This window comes from Sander lucioperca, chromosome 17, assembly GCF_008315115.2.
Source record: "Sander lucioperca isolate FBNREF2018 chromosome 17, SLUC_FBN_1.2, whole genome shotgun sequence".
NCBI classification, from domain to species: domain Eukaryota; kingdom Metazoa; phylum Chordata; class Actinopteri; order Perciformes; family Percidae; genus Sander; species Sander lucioperca.
In genome coordinates this window covers 12,951,721-12,964,741 of record NC_050189.1, presented here as the reverse complement: position 1 = coordinate 12,964,741, position 13,021 = coordinate 12,951,721, and the positions used below count along the sequence as shown (strand labels likewise).

At 39.3% G+C, this 13,021-nt stretch overlaps 1 protein-coding gene and 1 long non-coding RNA gene across 2 annotated transcripts in view; one reads left to right on the top strand and one right to left on the bottom strand.

Annotated features, from left to right (window-relative positions):
* LOC118493610 overlaps positions 1-13,021 on the bottom strand; it is a 37,292-nt gene that overhangs the window by 18,732 nt on the left and 5,539 nt on the right. The gene's annotated exons all lie outside the window — the stretch shown is intronic.
* LOC116063675 lies at positions 2,621-11,948 on the top strand. Its single transcript, XM_031318592.2, has 5 exons — positions 2,621-2,984; positions 3,636-3,674; positions 8,741-9,094; positions 10,679-10,756; positions 11,824-11,948. Exons 1-5 carry the CDS (start codon positions 2,891-2,893, stop codon positions 11,931-11,933), a joined length of 675 nt encoding a protein of 224 aa, XP_031174452.2. The 5' UTR covers positions 2,621-2,890; the 3' UTR covers positions 11,934-11,948.

The window sequence follows — 13,021 nt, the reverse complement described above, 5'->3', positions numbered from 1 at the left end:
GGAGCTTTTAGCAGCTGACCTCATGATGGCACTGTTGTCATACAGTTGCCTGCTGTTACTATGACTGAATAGCCAAGAGACTGTGATGACAAACTTTATTTAAATCAGATTACTGTCACAGTGCAGGATGCTCTCATGACCTATACATACATACATACATGGCCATAAAGCACTGTAATTGTTATGTATTCCATGTATTTATAACTGTCAGCACCACAATGACTGCTGCTGTATAAGAGCACTCAGGTCCTAAAACACAGGGCTTTCGAGCCGGGGAGTGGAGTTCATGTCCGGGAAGAAGTAAAGGAGAAAACACAACAACTTTGATCCAGGAAACGGGTGTTCATGTCCCAGGAGTACTGATGATTTGATTTTTAAAAAAATATTTTTTAGTTACGTGTCATGCTACTAAGTGGCCCGTCCCACACGGAATTACATGACACCAATACAACAGTAATTAATTCCACAGCTTCCAGTCCAATGTCCACACACAACACTACTACTACACAAGTACTACTTAAAGGGACCGGTGTTTTAACCCAAACCACAATCTTTTTTGTAATCTTAACTAGTCGTTTTGGTGCCTTAACTATCATCGCCACTTATTGTCGGCTGAACTGTAAAGTCCTCTTAAACGACCGTCCACTCACGGTTCTCTGTACCCGGCCCAAAGTCACCTTTTGTCGGCTAAAATGAACTCTAAAGTCCGATGAACTCAACTGTCATGTGACCGGCTGGCAGTCGGCATCATTTTCTTAGGATAGCATACAAATTGTTGTGCATAATCTTTTGCACGATATCAAACCTGACCTGTTGATGAGAAAGTGTTGCACAGTGACATGATGGGTTTGATAATGCATTCTGACATTCTTAATATATGCCTTAATCTGCTTCTGTGAAAATAAATCACCCATGCATTGAAGGAACATGAAAAACATGCCCAACAGTTCTGCTTTTACGTAAAAGCAGAACTGTTGGGCATGTTTTTCATAAAATAATTGAAAGTGCAAACTTTTTATCCAGAACTTTTAACAATGTGAAATGTTTTATATGTGAATGATTTATTTTTTTTATATTCTTGACTAAAATAGAGGGAGGGCATTGATTATGAGCACTTTTTTTTAGTATTTGTGTGTGTTGACCATGATTTAATAAACCATCTAAGGGTTTAAAGTTGTTGTTCTCAGGTCCTCTTAACAAGATTAAATCTCATCTGTCCAATAGAACGTCTCATAGATATAAAATATATTTCTCAGTGTCTCCCTTTAGCTCTGCATCCCCTGTCCGCCTCTTACACACTCTAGAGTTGACTGACTGGAGGGGAAAATACAAATCATTTAAACACTAATTATTTGAGGTACGCATTCTCAAGAATTAGTAGATGCTGCCAGTTTTCTGACAGTGTTACTTTGCTGCCACATGCTGTACACTAACCAACAGATTCATACTAACGTGGAACGAACGAGCCAAAAATAATGATATAGAGCTGCAGGTCATTCAGGCCTGCCCGGGTGTGTAAATGAGTGAGATCTGTATTTTTAATATTTGTATTTTATTTGAATATTACTGTATACAACTGTATATATTTCATTGCTGATAACCTTAACCCTAAACATAACCATTGCCGTGCTGCCTGGGAGGAGACGTTCGGGGCAAAATAACACCAAAGACCAGATGATATTTACCAATGAGAACAATCAGATTAACCAAATCAGATTTCCACCATATGTCCTTTTTTTTTTCAATCGGATTTCCGTCCCCTTCCTCTGTCTTTGTGTTGGCGTTCTAACCTCCGGTGGATTTCTGAGGACTATCTAACTGCTCCTCAGATCTCTGCAGGGTAAATCCAGACAGCTAACTAGACTATCTGTCCAATCTCAGTTTTCTGTTGCACGACTAAAACAACTTTTGAACGTACACACGTTCCACTAAAACAAGTTCCTTCCCGAGGCTATTTTGCAGAAGTCTCATCCCTCTAACAACACATTTGCTCGTTCCCTCTCTCCTCCCGTGATTTCCTCGCGTCTCCTCCATGCCTCCTCTGTGGGAGGGACTAAGACTCGAGGAAGGGAGGCCAAGGAGACAGGAAGTTGTAATTCCAAAGTGTGGCCGTTGGCTATGGTTAATTTGCTTTAAAGCACCCACTAACTCTGTCTACTCTTTTAACCATGAATATATTATTTGTTTCTATGATGATTTGGGAAATGGAGCTCTTGGGTATTCAATTAATTTCATTATTCTACATGCCAAATTTTATATTCACTCCTAATTTTTCTCTCTCATTTCTCAAAATCTCTACACAAGTCACTTTGACTGTTAAACAACAAAAAAGTAGCAAAGCTTTGGAAACTGTAGAGATTATTCAGCTGAAACCTCCGACTGAATGTGATTTATTTATGTTTACATGAAGGCTACCTCTTTTTCTTTATTTCTGTATGTAATGTAGGCCTATCTGTGAATGTATTGTCCGTTTGTATTATTTTGTGTGTTTTTTATTCATATTCCTGTAAGAATTAGACTTGATGTCTACGGGCTTTTGCTATTACCTGATTCCTTGTATAATACATTTTGTCAACAACAACAAAATTCTCTTTACAGCGCAGCGCACTTCCCTTTTGCGCACACGCCGACGCAGCGTAAATGCGCCAACCCGATTGTGAATGAATGGGAGCTCTGGAGCTGTCAGGTGCTTTTTGACAACGAATAAGACGAACTTTTATCTTTACTCTATGTAGGCTATTTCTTGGTCGTCCTGTTTTGTATCCTAACGCAGCCTGACATTTCCTCGTCAGAACGAAAGCAAAAGTTTGGAATGACGCAGCAATTTTTGTTCAAGCTGTGACTTGTGACTCTGATTTATAATACAGATGGACGACACTTTGACACAGCGATGAGGTGGAAAACTATCATATGTATTGGAGTTATTGTTTTTATTGTTTTTAATGTTTTTAATTTTGTTCTGGTCATCATGGCAGCCACCACAGGTAACGTTACATCATTACTAACTTGGGCTAAATGATCTTCCTTTTTAATAGGATCCTGGTTAATTTGCATAGCCTAGTTAATTTCAGTTATTTTGCCATTTGTTGCTTGATTGAACTTTGGTTAAAAACTACAAAAAAAAGAAAAGAAATCAGGCCCGCGGTCGCTCACTTAATGGTTTCCGGTTTCCTTGGAAATGCCACCATTGCCAAGAGGTGTTATCTATACACAAGTATGTAGATAAGACAGGAAAGCACAGTTTGTGGTGAATACGCAGTCTTCTCTTTGATTCTTTCTGTAGCCTAATATTTACATTTTTTAATGTTTTTATTTAATCTCTGAAGTAGTGTTTTCTCTCATTTGGAGTGAACAAAGAGATCTGTATCAGGGTTGGTTGTTAAGTCATGTCACAGAGGCCGCAGAGACAACACTGGAAATGTACATGCACATATGCATACAAATAATGCAAATATATTCTCAATTAGGACCAGCTGTTGCTTAGACCTCTGTTTTAATCAATACTGTGATACAAAGTGTGGAGTGATGCTGCAAACAGGAAGTCTGAATTCTACACATGTTGGTTTCTCCAGGACAGTCTGATGTGATGCTATATTTTAATATCACGTTTTTGTCATTTTTTTCTGTATTCACAGTATCAAAGGCAGAGCAAAGAGAGCGAAGAGAGGGGCACGGTAAGTTAAAAAAATGTTGTTTCCCCCTTATAGTGTCAACGTAACTCCTCGCTTCGTTGCTACAAGAAACGGTTAAATCTTGAAGCAGTCAGGTGTTAAAGATCAGCAGATTTAAGTTCTCCAAATAAAGCTGATGTTGCTGGGTGTGTAGCAGAGCTGTTCTAGTCAACCAAGACAAAAACTAGCTGTGAATTTTTTTTTTTTATTAAACAGAAACTTAATAAAAACTAAAACCTCGGGGTGCCCTAGTAGCTCACCTGGTAGAACGTGTGCCCCATGTACCTAGGCATAGTCCTTACCAGCGGCCCAGGGTTCGATTCCGAACTGCGGCCCTTTGCTGCATGTCTTGCTCCTCTCTCTGCCCCCTTTCCTGTCTACAGCTGTCCTATCGATTAAAGGCCAAAATGCCCCAAAAAATAATCTTTAAAAATAAATAAAATAAAAAGATAAAACCTTGGAGAAAAAACTAAATTGAAACTATAAGGCCAGGTTAAAAAAACTAATACAAAATAAATTAAAATGAGCATGAATCACTTCCAGTTTTTTTTAGTTATAATATTTAGGAGACACCATGATATTTTGTAGACTCTCATAGTGACATTGAACCACAGAAATTAAACAGACTTGACATGAGACGACGCTGTGTCATAATCACTTCACATCGGCCACTAACGGACTGTTCGATATTTATTTAAGGGGCCACTGGAGGAGTTTTGGGATCTTTACTCAGAAAGACCTGACCCTCCCCTCACCAGTAAACCTGTTTGAGTCGTGATTCACTCGGATCTTTAACCCGTGTCTTTAAATTAACTCACGAATCGCGAGTCTCTAGCATCATTAACTCTGATCAGTTGAGTCCTACTACAGTTCAATCTAAAATGATAACAGCGCCACACACAAACCTCTTGCAACATTAGCTTCTACTATGCTAGCCATCTTAGCTACAAAAAGCTTTATAACTTACAATTTCGTAGGTAACAGCAACTCCACAAGTCAACTCAAGCGCCTGAGTGAGCAGAGAGACAGTCCTGACCCGCAGACTCAGAGCCGGAAGCTCACAGACCATGGGATTCACTCGAGAACTCACGAGTCAATGAGGGCTCATGAGTTGTCGGGGATTCATGAGTTGTCGGGGATTCATCAGTTGTCGGGGATTCATGAGTTGTCGGGGATTCATCAGTTGTCGGGGATTCATGAGTTGTCGGGGATTCATGAGTTGTCGGGGATTCATGAGTTCTGGCGCGAATCAGCCGGCTATATGAGTGGGTCTGATTCAGACGAGCGAGTGAAGTCTCTCCTCGAGCTCAGAGTAAAGCAAATCCACAACAAAAGCTATTCTTTCACTTCTGAAATAACATAAAATGTTCTGCACATAGCTTAGCTAGGCCTACTGTAGGTTTTGGTGTATAAATGTAAATGCAATTAGGTCGAGCAGACAGTCCGGAAGCTCACCTTGCCGACAACTCATGTTTTTTTTGTCTTCAAAAAAGTTTATTATTCAAGTACAGATACACATAGAAAACATTAAATGCATATATACATACATAAGAAAGGGGCACATGGAATTTACATTAAAGAGGTTGTAAGTCATTGTGAATGTTCAGAGTCCGGATGGCTTTCTTATTTGTCAGTTCTATTAAAGTTTCAAAATATAATTTCATGTCATTTTTAAATGAATATTCGGTTTTCCTTCAGACCATTTACATTTATGGATATAACATTTTCCAAATAAAATTAAAAGATTCTATGTAGCATACAATAGTGACTCAAGTGACTCGCACAACCCGGATCAGTTTAGCGAGTGACTCGGGCTCGAATAACCCGAATCATTAAAAGGAATCAAGTTAGGCCTGCTCACCAGTAATGATTTTTCTATTTCCAAAACGATTTGAAAAAAAGGCATGACCCTCCCCAGCAACTTATTGATGCCCTATGTTCTAGTTTGTGGTTGGCAAAAATGTACAGATACCCTTTAATATTTTACAGCCATGAAACACATGAGTTAACCTCTGCTTTCTCATCTTACACATCCCACTCCTCTGTTATGGTGTGGTGGCCATTTCAGTAGATTTACTCACTAACATTGTTGTGGAAACACAATAAGCATGGAAACTAAATGCACACTTCCTGCATTACTTCATTACTTCAGATACTAAGTTACTCCTCTAGTAAACTAGTATTCATATGAAATAAAACAATAAAACATTGAGACCATTCAGCAAAGGACGCTGGGTAACAAATTCAACACTGGTTGCTATGGACTCGTCACTAGGCTTCCTCAGTCATTGTATATTTTAGCACATAGGTAAAGCTACCAAAGCTGAACATTATCCAAAACATATATGTTTATTTTTAAAGCAGATTTTAAATTACATTGTAACAATTTAACAATTCGCCCTTATGAAATCCAATCGCAGCACGGCTGTCTTGGAACGCAATAGACAGACGGTGGCGGGATGCCCCGACACTTAAATTCAACTAAAATGTAACGTGAACATTCAGTGTTGGACCTACATTCTGTTGAGATGCCTCTCCAAACTCACCATAAAACGTTAAGACACGTTGAGAAAAAAGATCTGTATTTTGCCGTAATCCAATGAGACGAAAAAAAAAAAAAGTAATCCACAGCGATCAGTAGATCCATAAAAAGGTAAATGATACGGTGTATCCAGCAAGGCCGATACGAGCGTCACATTCACCAGCCAGCTCCAAACAGGTGAACGAGGCCTCTCCACTTCGCCGTTTAAACAAAGTGGAATAAAACATATGAAAGTCCAAATCTACACAAAACCCACAATCAATTAGTAAGCTGACATCACATTTATGTACATGGCATTTAGGAAACCTTTATTGCAAGGTTGGCACAGCAAGATGTCCAGACTAGTGCAACAGTAACTTTCTTTTTTTGCGTCCTGCTGCTCCCATCGTCAGCCAGGTAATATTTTTTTTACTAAAGCAGTATATGAAATCAGATGTATTACCTACCCCCATTTAGTTGTTTTGTGTTATTTAAGATATTTATAAAATATCCGGTCATGCCAGATGTACACAATACACAACAATGCTCCCCCTGCCCCCCCTGCCCCCCAGCAAACTCATGGGTCAGACCCATCTGGTAGCGAAAGAGGGCCGAGACTGAGAGCTACATGGAAAAATATGCACCAAACAAGCCACTTTGAAATTTTGTTGTTTACATGAATGCAAAAGTTGGGTGCCCCCCCCAGACTAAAAAAATGTTGGGTGACCCTCCCCTCAACAAAGAATAAAAAGACACAACCCTCCCCTATTTTCCTCCGGTGGTCCATTCCATAAATACCGAACGATCCCTAAATTAGCTCAAAGATTTAACGTTAACATCATGGCTATTCTCCAACAAGGTTTCTTTTCATTCTAAGACATTACACCTGAACTGGCAAAAACAAACTCAAACTAAACTTTCTGAAAAAGTGAAACAAAGAAACAGTCTGAAAACTAACTCAAACTAAAGTCAATATAGAATGCCTTTTATTGTCATTATACACATGTACAACGAGATTAAAAGCAACTCCTTTTCCAGTGCCAACATTTACGTAAAAGAAATGTAAAAACATGGAATAAAGTAAGAAGTGATAAAGAAAGGTGGTGTGTGTGTGTGTGTGTGTGTGTGTGTGTGTGTGTGTGTGTGTGTGTTTGTGGGGGGGGGAAGGGTGTAAGGTGCACAGTTCTGAGATGTATGTATATAAAAAAATAAAAAGATAAGTATGGTTTTACATACAGTGTGATATGTAGTGTGAAGTAATGATATTGCACAGTAATAAAATTGCACAGTATTATCAATATTATCAAAAGTATTAAATATTGCACAGTAGGTGGGTAGAAGAAAGTCCGGGGGTTGGGGGGGTTAGACTGTGAAGTCACTGCATGTGTGAGTTCAAAGTGGTTATGGCCAAGGGCGTAAATCCTGACCCCCCCGACCCCCCTTATCTAAGGGTTGTCCCCCCCCCCTAGAAATATCATTAAAACAATGCTGTATATTGTAAATAACATAATGATGTATACTTAAAATATCTGTGTAAGTAGTAAAACAATACAAACCAACATTTTTTTTTGGAAAGAAATTGTTCTTGAATCTGTTAGTCCTTGTTCAGATGCACCTGTAGCGCCTCCCTGAGGGCAGCAGGTCAAAGAGATCAGAGCCAGGGTGGGAGCTGTCCTTGGTGATGCTCTGCTGAGGCAACGGGAGGTGTAAATGTCCATCAAAAAACAAAAATAAGCTGTGAAAAACATTTTTAGTAAACTGAAACTAAACAAAAACCTTGGGGTGCCCTGTTACCCCACCTGGTAGAGTGTGCGCCCCATGTACCAAGGCTCAGTCCTTACCGCAGGAGCCCAGGGTTCGATTCCGAACTTCGGTCCCCTGCTGTGCTGTAACTGTTTCACATCGGACACTAAAGTAGCTCAAAGATTAAGCATTAAACATCATGGCTATTGTCCAAACCCAAGTTTTCTGCATGTTGATGTAGCTACGTACTTCTGAGACATTATACCTGGCCATGACAAAACAAACTGAAACTACATATATAAAAACTAAACCAAACTCAAATGAAATCCAAAAGTCCAAACTGAAATGAAATACAAACTAATTGAAAATTAGAAACTTTAATAACCTTGATGTTTGTTCAAAACTTCCACTTATTAAGTTAACTTTTGCCCTAAATGCAGGAACATAGTTCCACTTCTTAACCCTTGTGTTTGTCATTCTGTCGACTTTGCAACTCATTGTCCTTTTTTTTTTTTTTTTTTTTTTTCAAAGCTTTTTCTTGTCAAAGTTTAGTCTGGATAGTGTTTTAAAACCATCTCAATTTTTTTCAAATGCTATAAAATTGAATAAAACACCCAACATGCAATGAAAGTAGTGAACTAATCCTTAATTGTATAGAACAATTCATGTTATTTTTGGGCACTTTGGTTGATGGAAACCCAAATTTCTGATATAAAAATATAGAGGACAACTTGAGGGTTAAAGCATACGTTTAGATTGTTTTCAGTTTTCTATTCTGAAGGTTTCATGTTGTTTCTCATTACAGAAAATGTTCAATTAATTTGCCGAGAGAGCCTGGACGCAGCGGTCGGAGACAACGTCACTTTGGACTTCCACCTCGAGCCTGGATCCGATGCGACAAAGTGGACAGCCTTTGTTTTTGAATGCAAATACAATTCCAGCAATGTTCTGGTTTACAAAAGTAGAGATTTTTCTAAAGAAGATCAGGCAAACCGATTCCGTGGCAGAGTATCTCCTGACAGCAGCTGGGAACTAAGAGAAGGGAAACTAGCGTGGAAAATCTCCCAATTTCAAGAAAGTGACGCGGGAACATACAGATGCATTGTTCGAAATAGAACTCACCAACTCCCCTGCTCTACTGAACTGAAGATCAAACAGTGTAATGTAAACTTTCATTGCTTGATGACGTAGATACACACATTACTGTAGGTAATAATGGGGACACGTTTACAGTAACTTACTGGCATCCAGCTGCCAGTAAGTTACTGTAAAATCAGCATGCATAACCTTTATTTATACTCGACAGATCATTGAGGGGTGGCCCTTAATGATCTGACATCGAGTCAAATTATGAAGACAAAAAAAAAAAAAAAAAAAAAAAAAAAAATCACAGAAAAGAAGCGACAACGTCATAAGGAAGATAGAAAGACACAAACTTTCTGAATCGGAGAAATGATTTGATGAGTAAATGATGGATAATAAGGATGCAAAATAAAGTACAACCATGTAAAGCAAGTACAAGTTTGCAGGTTTAAAACCAGATTTCTAAATGGTCCAAAAGCCAATTTAGGGCGTTTTCACACATGAAAGTCCGAACCAAGGTCCGGACCAAGGTTCATGTTTTTGTTCCATTGTAACATTTGATCTGGTAAGTTTTGGTTTCACACTGCAGTTATGCAAGCGCACTAAAGATCTAAACGTGACAAAACTACGTCCTGCCGTCATCACATACGTGAGCTGCGTCTCCAGATACTTCTAATTGATTGGTTTGTAGACGGGCTTCCCCGTCCTCTCGTATCCTCTCTCTGTGTCGGAGTTTTTTCAGCTGACTGCTGCTCTCCTCTACTGCCGCGGCTCTTTGTTTTGTTGTGTTGTTGAGAAGCAAGACACTGGAACTTTCTGGAGAATTTATTCAGAGACAAACGGAAACCTACACTGTACATTTAATACCACTTAACAAGTAAACTGCTGATGTATTCTCTGCTCTGATAGCCGACAGCTGTCTGAGCGCATTCACCGTCACTCTCACTCTCTCATGTAGCCTACACACTAAGCACTGAGCTATTCCTTAAAGGATCTATTCCCCGGTCTTGTAACACAAGGAGAGCCTGCCAGAGCTTCTTCTATTTGGTCCGAAAGTCCGAACCATCCAAAAAATGCTTTCACACTATAAACGAACCGGACCATGGTTCAGTTTGGTCCGGACCGAGACCACCTCTTTTTATCTGACCAAAATTTGGTCTTTTGATCCGGACCGTGGTCCAGGGGAGGTTTCACACCTCTAATTTTGGTTTGGAACAAACTGAAAAGTCCGGACCAAATGAGGTATGTGTGAAAACGCCCTTAGTGCCTCATCAATAACAAAAGAGTAAATGTATGTGTTATATTCAACCAAAACTCAGTTTAGCGAACTCAATTTCTCAGATGATTTTATGTTTAAAGAAAGGATCTTACTCTTCCTTTCCATTATGTTGTCAGACATTCAGGCAAAACAAGACAACACTTTTAGTGGACACAAATCGAGGGTGCACAATTGCAGCCTGGTTTGCGAGGGCCTGGTTACTGGGTTCTGGCTCAATACTGGACCAATTTCAAAGTTTTTTTTTCACATCAGTCTATTAGACACAAATGCATGGGGAAATAGGGTCCAGGTTGACAAAAAACAAAATTACCCTTTAATGCCTGCACTGATTTTTAGATCTTAATGCTTTCTGAATACTTAAACGTTTTTCTTTTTCTACAGTCCATCCACATGAACTCAATACATCAGATGGTTACCATCGACATGATACCAGCTCTTCAATACCTGAAAAGCCCACAGGTAACCCAAAGACTTTAACCTGCTCCGTAGTACAAGTCCCAGGTCACCTGGGATACCTTCAGTTAGGAGAAGAGTGATACATTCAGTTAGTTTTATTTTATTTCTGTGTCCTATGGCCCATCCCATATGGGATTAGAAGACACCACCAGGGGATTTAACAGACATCTTCTGGTCTTGCATATACAAATCATGTGGAGAAATACATGAATAACATTACACAAAAAACTAAGGCCCGAACCTGTCTCTGTGTTACTGTTAATGCAAATGGATGCCTGCACTCCCTCTCCATGCCGCCAGTGCCTCCGGCTGATGTTTTACTGGCGGAGCTCCAGGCATGAAGGGAGGGCGGCCTTCATCTGATAAAAACAACGCAGACTTTTTTTCCTTTTTTTTGGGAGCGTAAGGTGAGCGATTTTGAGTGGAGTGAAGTGATGTCTAAGTTGAGAGCAAAGCGATATTGAGCAGAGTGGGAGGGAGGGACTTTGAGCGGGAAAGTGATCAGCTCCGTGAGGGTGGATCAGAAATCCCTACTAAATCCTACTTTGCTCCAATGCAGTGCGTTTACATGCACAGCAGTAACCGGGGTAGGGTTTGGCCATTTCTCCCTGTATATATGAGCAGGGGAAGAGTGGGAAGAATGACGAGAGTAACTCTACCTCCGGTACAGTAGGTGGCGCTCTGCCAACGTAAAACTGGTTGGTTTAAGGCTTTTTTCTTCTGGTTGACTATTGTCAAAATCACAACAACTTGGAAAGCGAGAAATAAGTCTCCTGGTCCGTCCAGAAACGGGTCTTGTTGATAGTCCTTGCCATGGCGAAGTCTAAAGTGTATACATGCAGGAATACCCTGGTTACTAAAGGTGTTATCTAGGTCTGTTACCCGGGAGACGAGAACCATTTGTAACATCAGAGTTGTTCTATTAGCTGGAGTATGCTTCCCCCTGATCAAAAACTTGTCTTTTTTGTGTTCCTGCCTCTCGCCAAAAGCCTGGAGGGATAGTCTGAACAACTGTAATGTTAGGAGTTTGCAGTAGCACTAACCTTAATATCTCTCCTACATTCTTTCAGATGGTAACAACACTGGCTCTACCAACACTTTGTCTGGCGGGGCCATCACCGGCATAGTCACAGCTGGCATCATCAGCATCATCATCATCGCTGGGGTGATCTGTAAGTAATACATTTTTCAGCTTTTTATTACGGATGCTTAACCAATTAAAAGAGGCACTCAGAACTAAGTTGAGAAGTTGTTTGACTGACCCAAACCTACATCACTGACGGGTGTGGCCAGTAAACTTAAAAACATCCTGCACCAGTGCTGAGATGCTGGACATTAGGTTTATTTTGGAGAATTCTAGGAGATGTAGATAGTTTGTGTCCCGTCACATACCAAACCTTGATGCAACTATCTACTATTAGGGACTGTTCGTTATTTAATTAAGGGGCCACCGGAGGAGTTTTGTGGACTCTAACCTAAAAAGACGTGACCCTCCCCTTGTCAGAAATAATTTTCCTATGACCCTCCAAAACGATTTGAAAAAAAAGGAATGACCTTCCCCTCGCGTGCAAGTTTGCACTTAACAAAGAAGTACAGATATCATTTGATTTTTACAGCCATGACGTACAGGAGTTAACCTCTGCATTCTCATCTTACACATCCCACTCCTCTGTTATGGTGTGGTGGCCATTTCAGTAGATTTACTTACTAATATTGTTGTGGAAACACAATAAGCATGGAAACTAAATGCACACTTCATGCATTACTTCAAATACTAAGTTCCTCCTCTAGTAAACTAGTATTCATATGAAATAAAACAATAAGACATTGAGACCATTCAGCAAAGGACGCTGGGATAGATAGATAGATAGATAGATAGATAGATAGATAGATAGATAGATAGATAGATAGATAGATAGATAGATAGATAGATAGATAGATGATAGATAGATAGATAGATAGATAGATAGATAGATAGATAGATAGATAGATAGATAGATAGATGATAGATAGATAGATAGATAGATAGATAGATAGATAGATAGATAGATAGATAGATAGATAGATAGATAGATAGATAGATAGATAGATAGATAGATAGATAGATAGATAGATAGATAGATAGATAGATAGATAGATAGATAGATAGATAGATAGATAGATAGATAGATAGATAGATAGATAGATAGATAGATATATATATATATATATATATATATATATATATATATATATATATATATATATATATATATATATATATATATA

Bases quoted from the DNA above. Each gene is read 5' to 3' on its own strand.
- LOC116063675 (XM_031318592.2), top strand. From the start codon at position 2,891: ATGAGGTGGAAAACTATCATATGTATTGGAGTTATTGTTTTTATTGTT. The intron at 9,095-10,678 runs GTAATGTAAACT...CTTTTTCTACAG, and splicing joins TGAACTGAAGATCAAACAGT to TCCATCCACATGAACTCAAT. The intron at 10,757-11,823 runs GTAACCCAAAGA...ACATTCTTTCAG, and splicing joins AATACCTGAAAAGCCCACAG to ATGGTAACAACACTGGCTCT.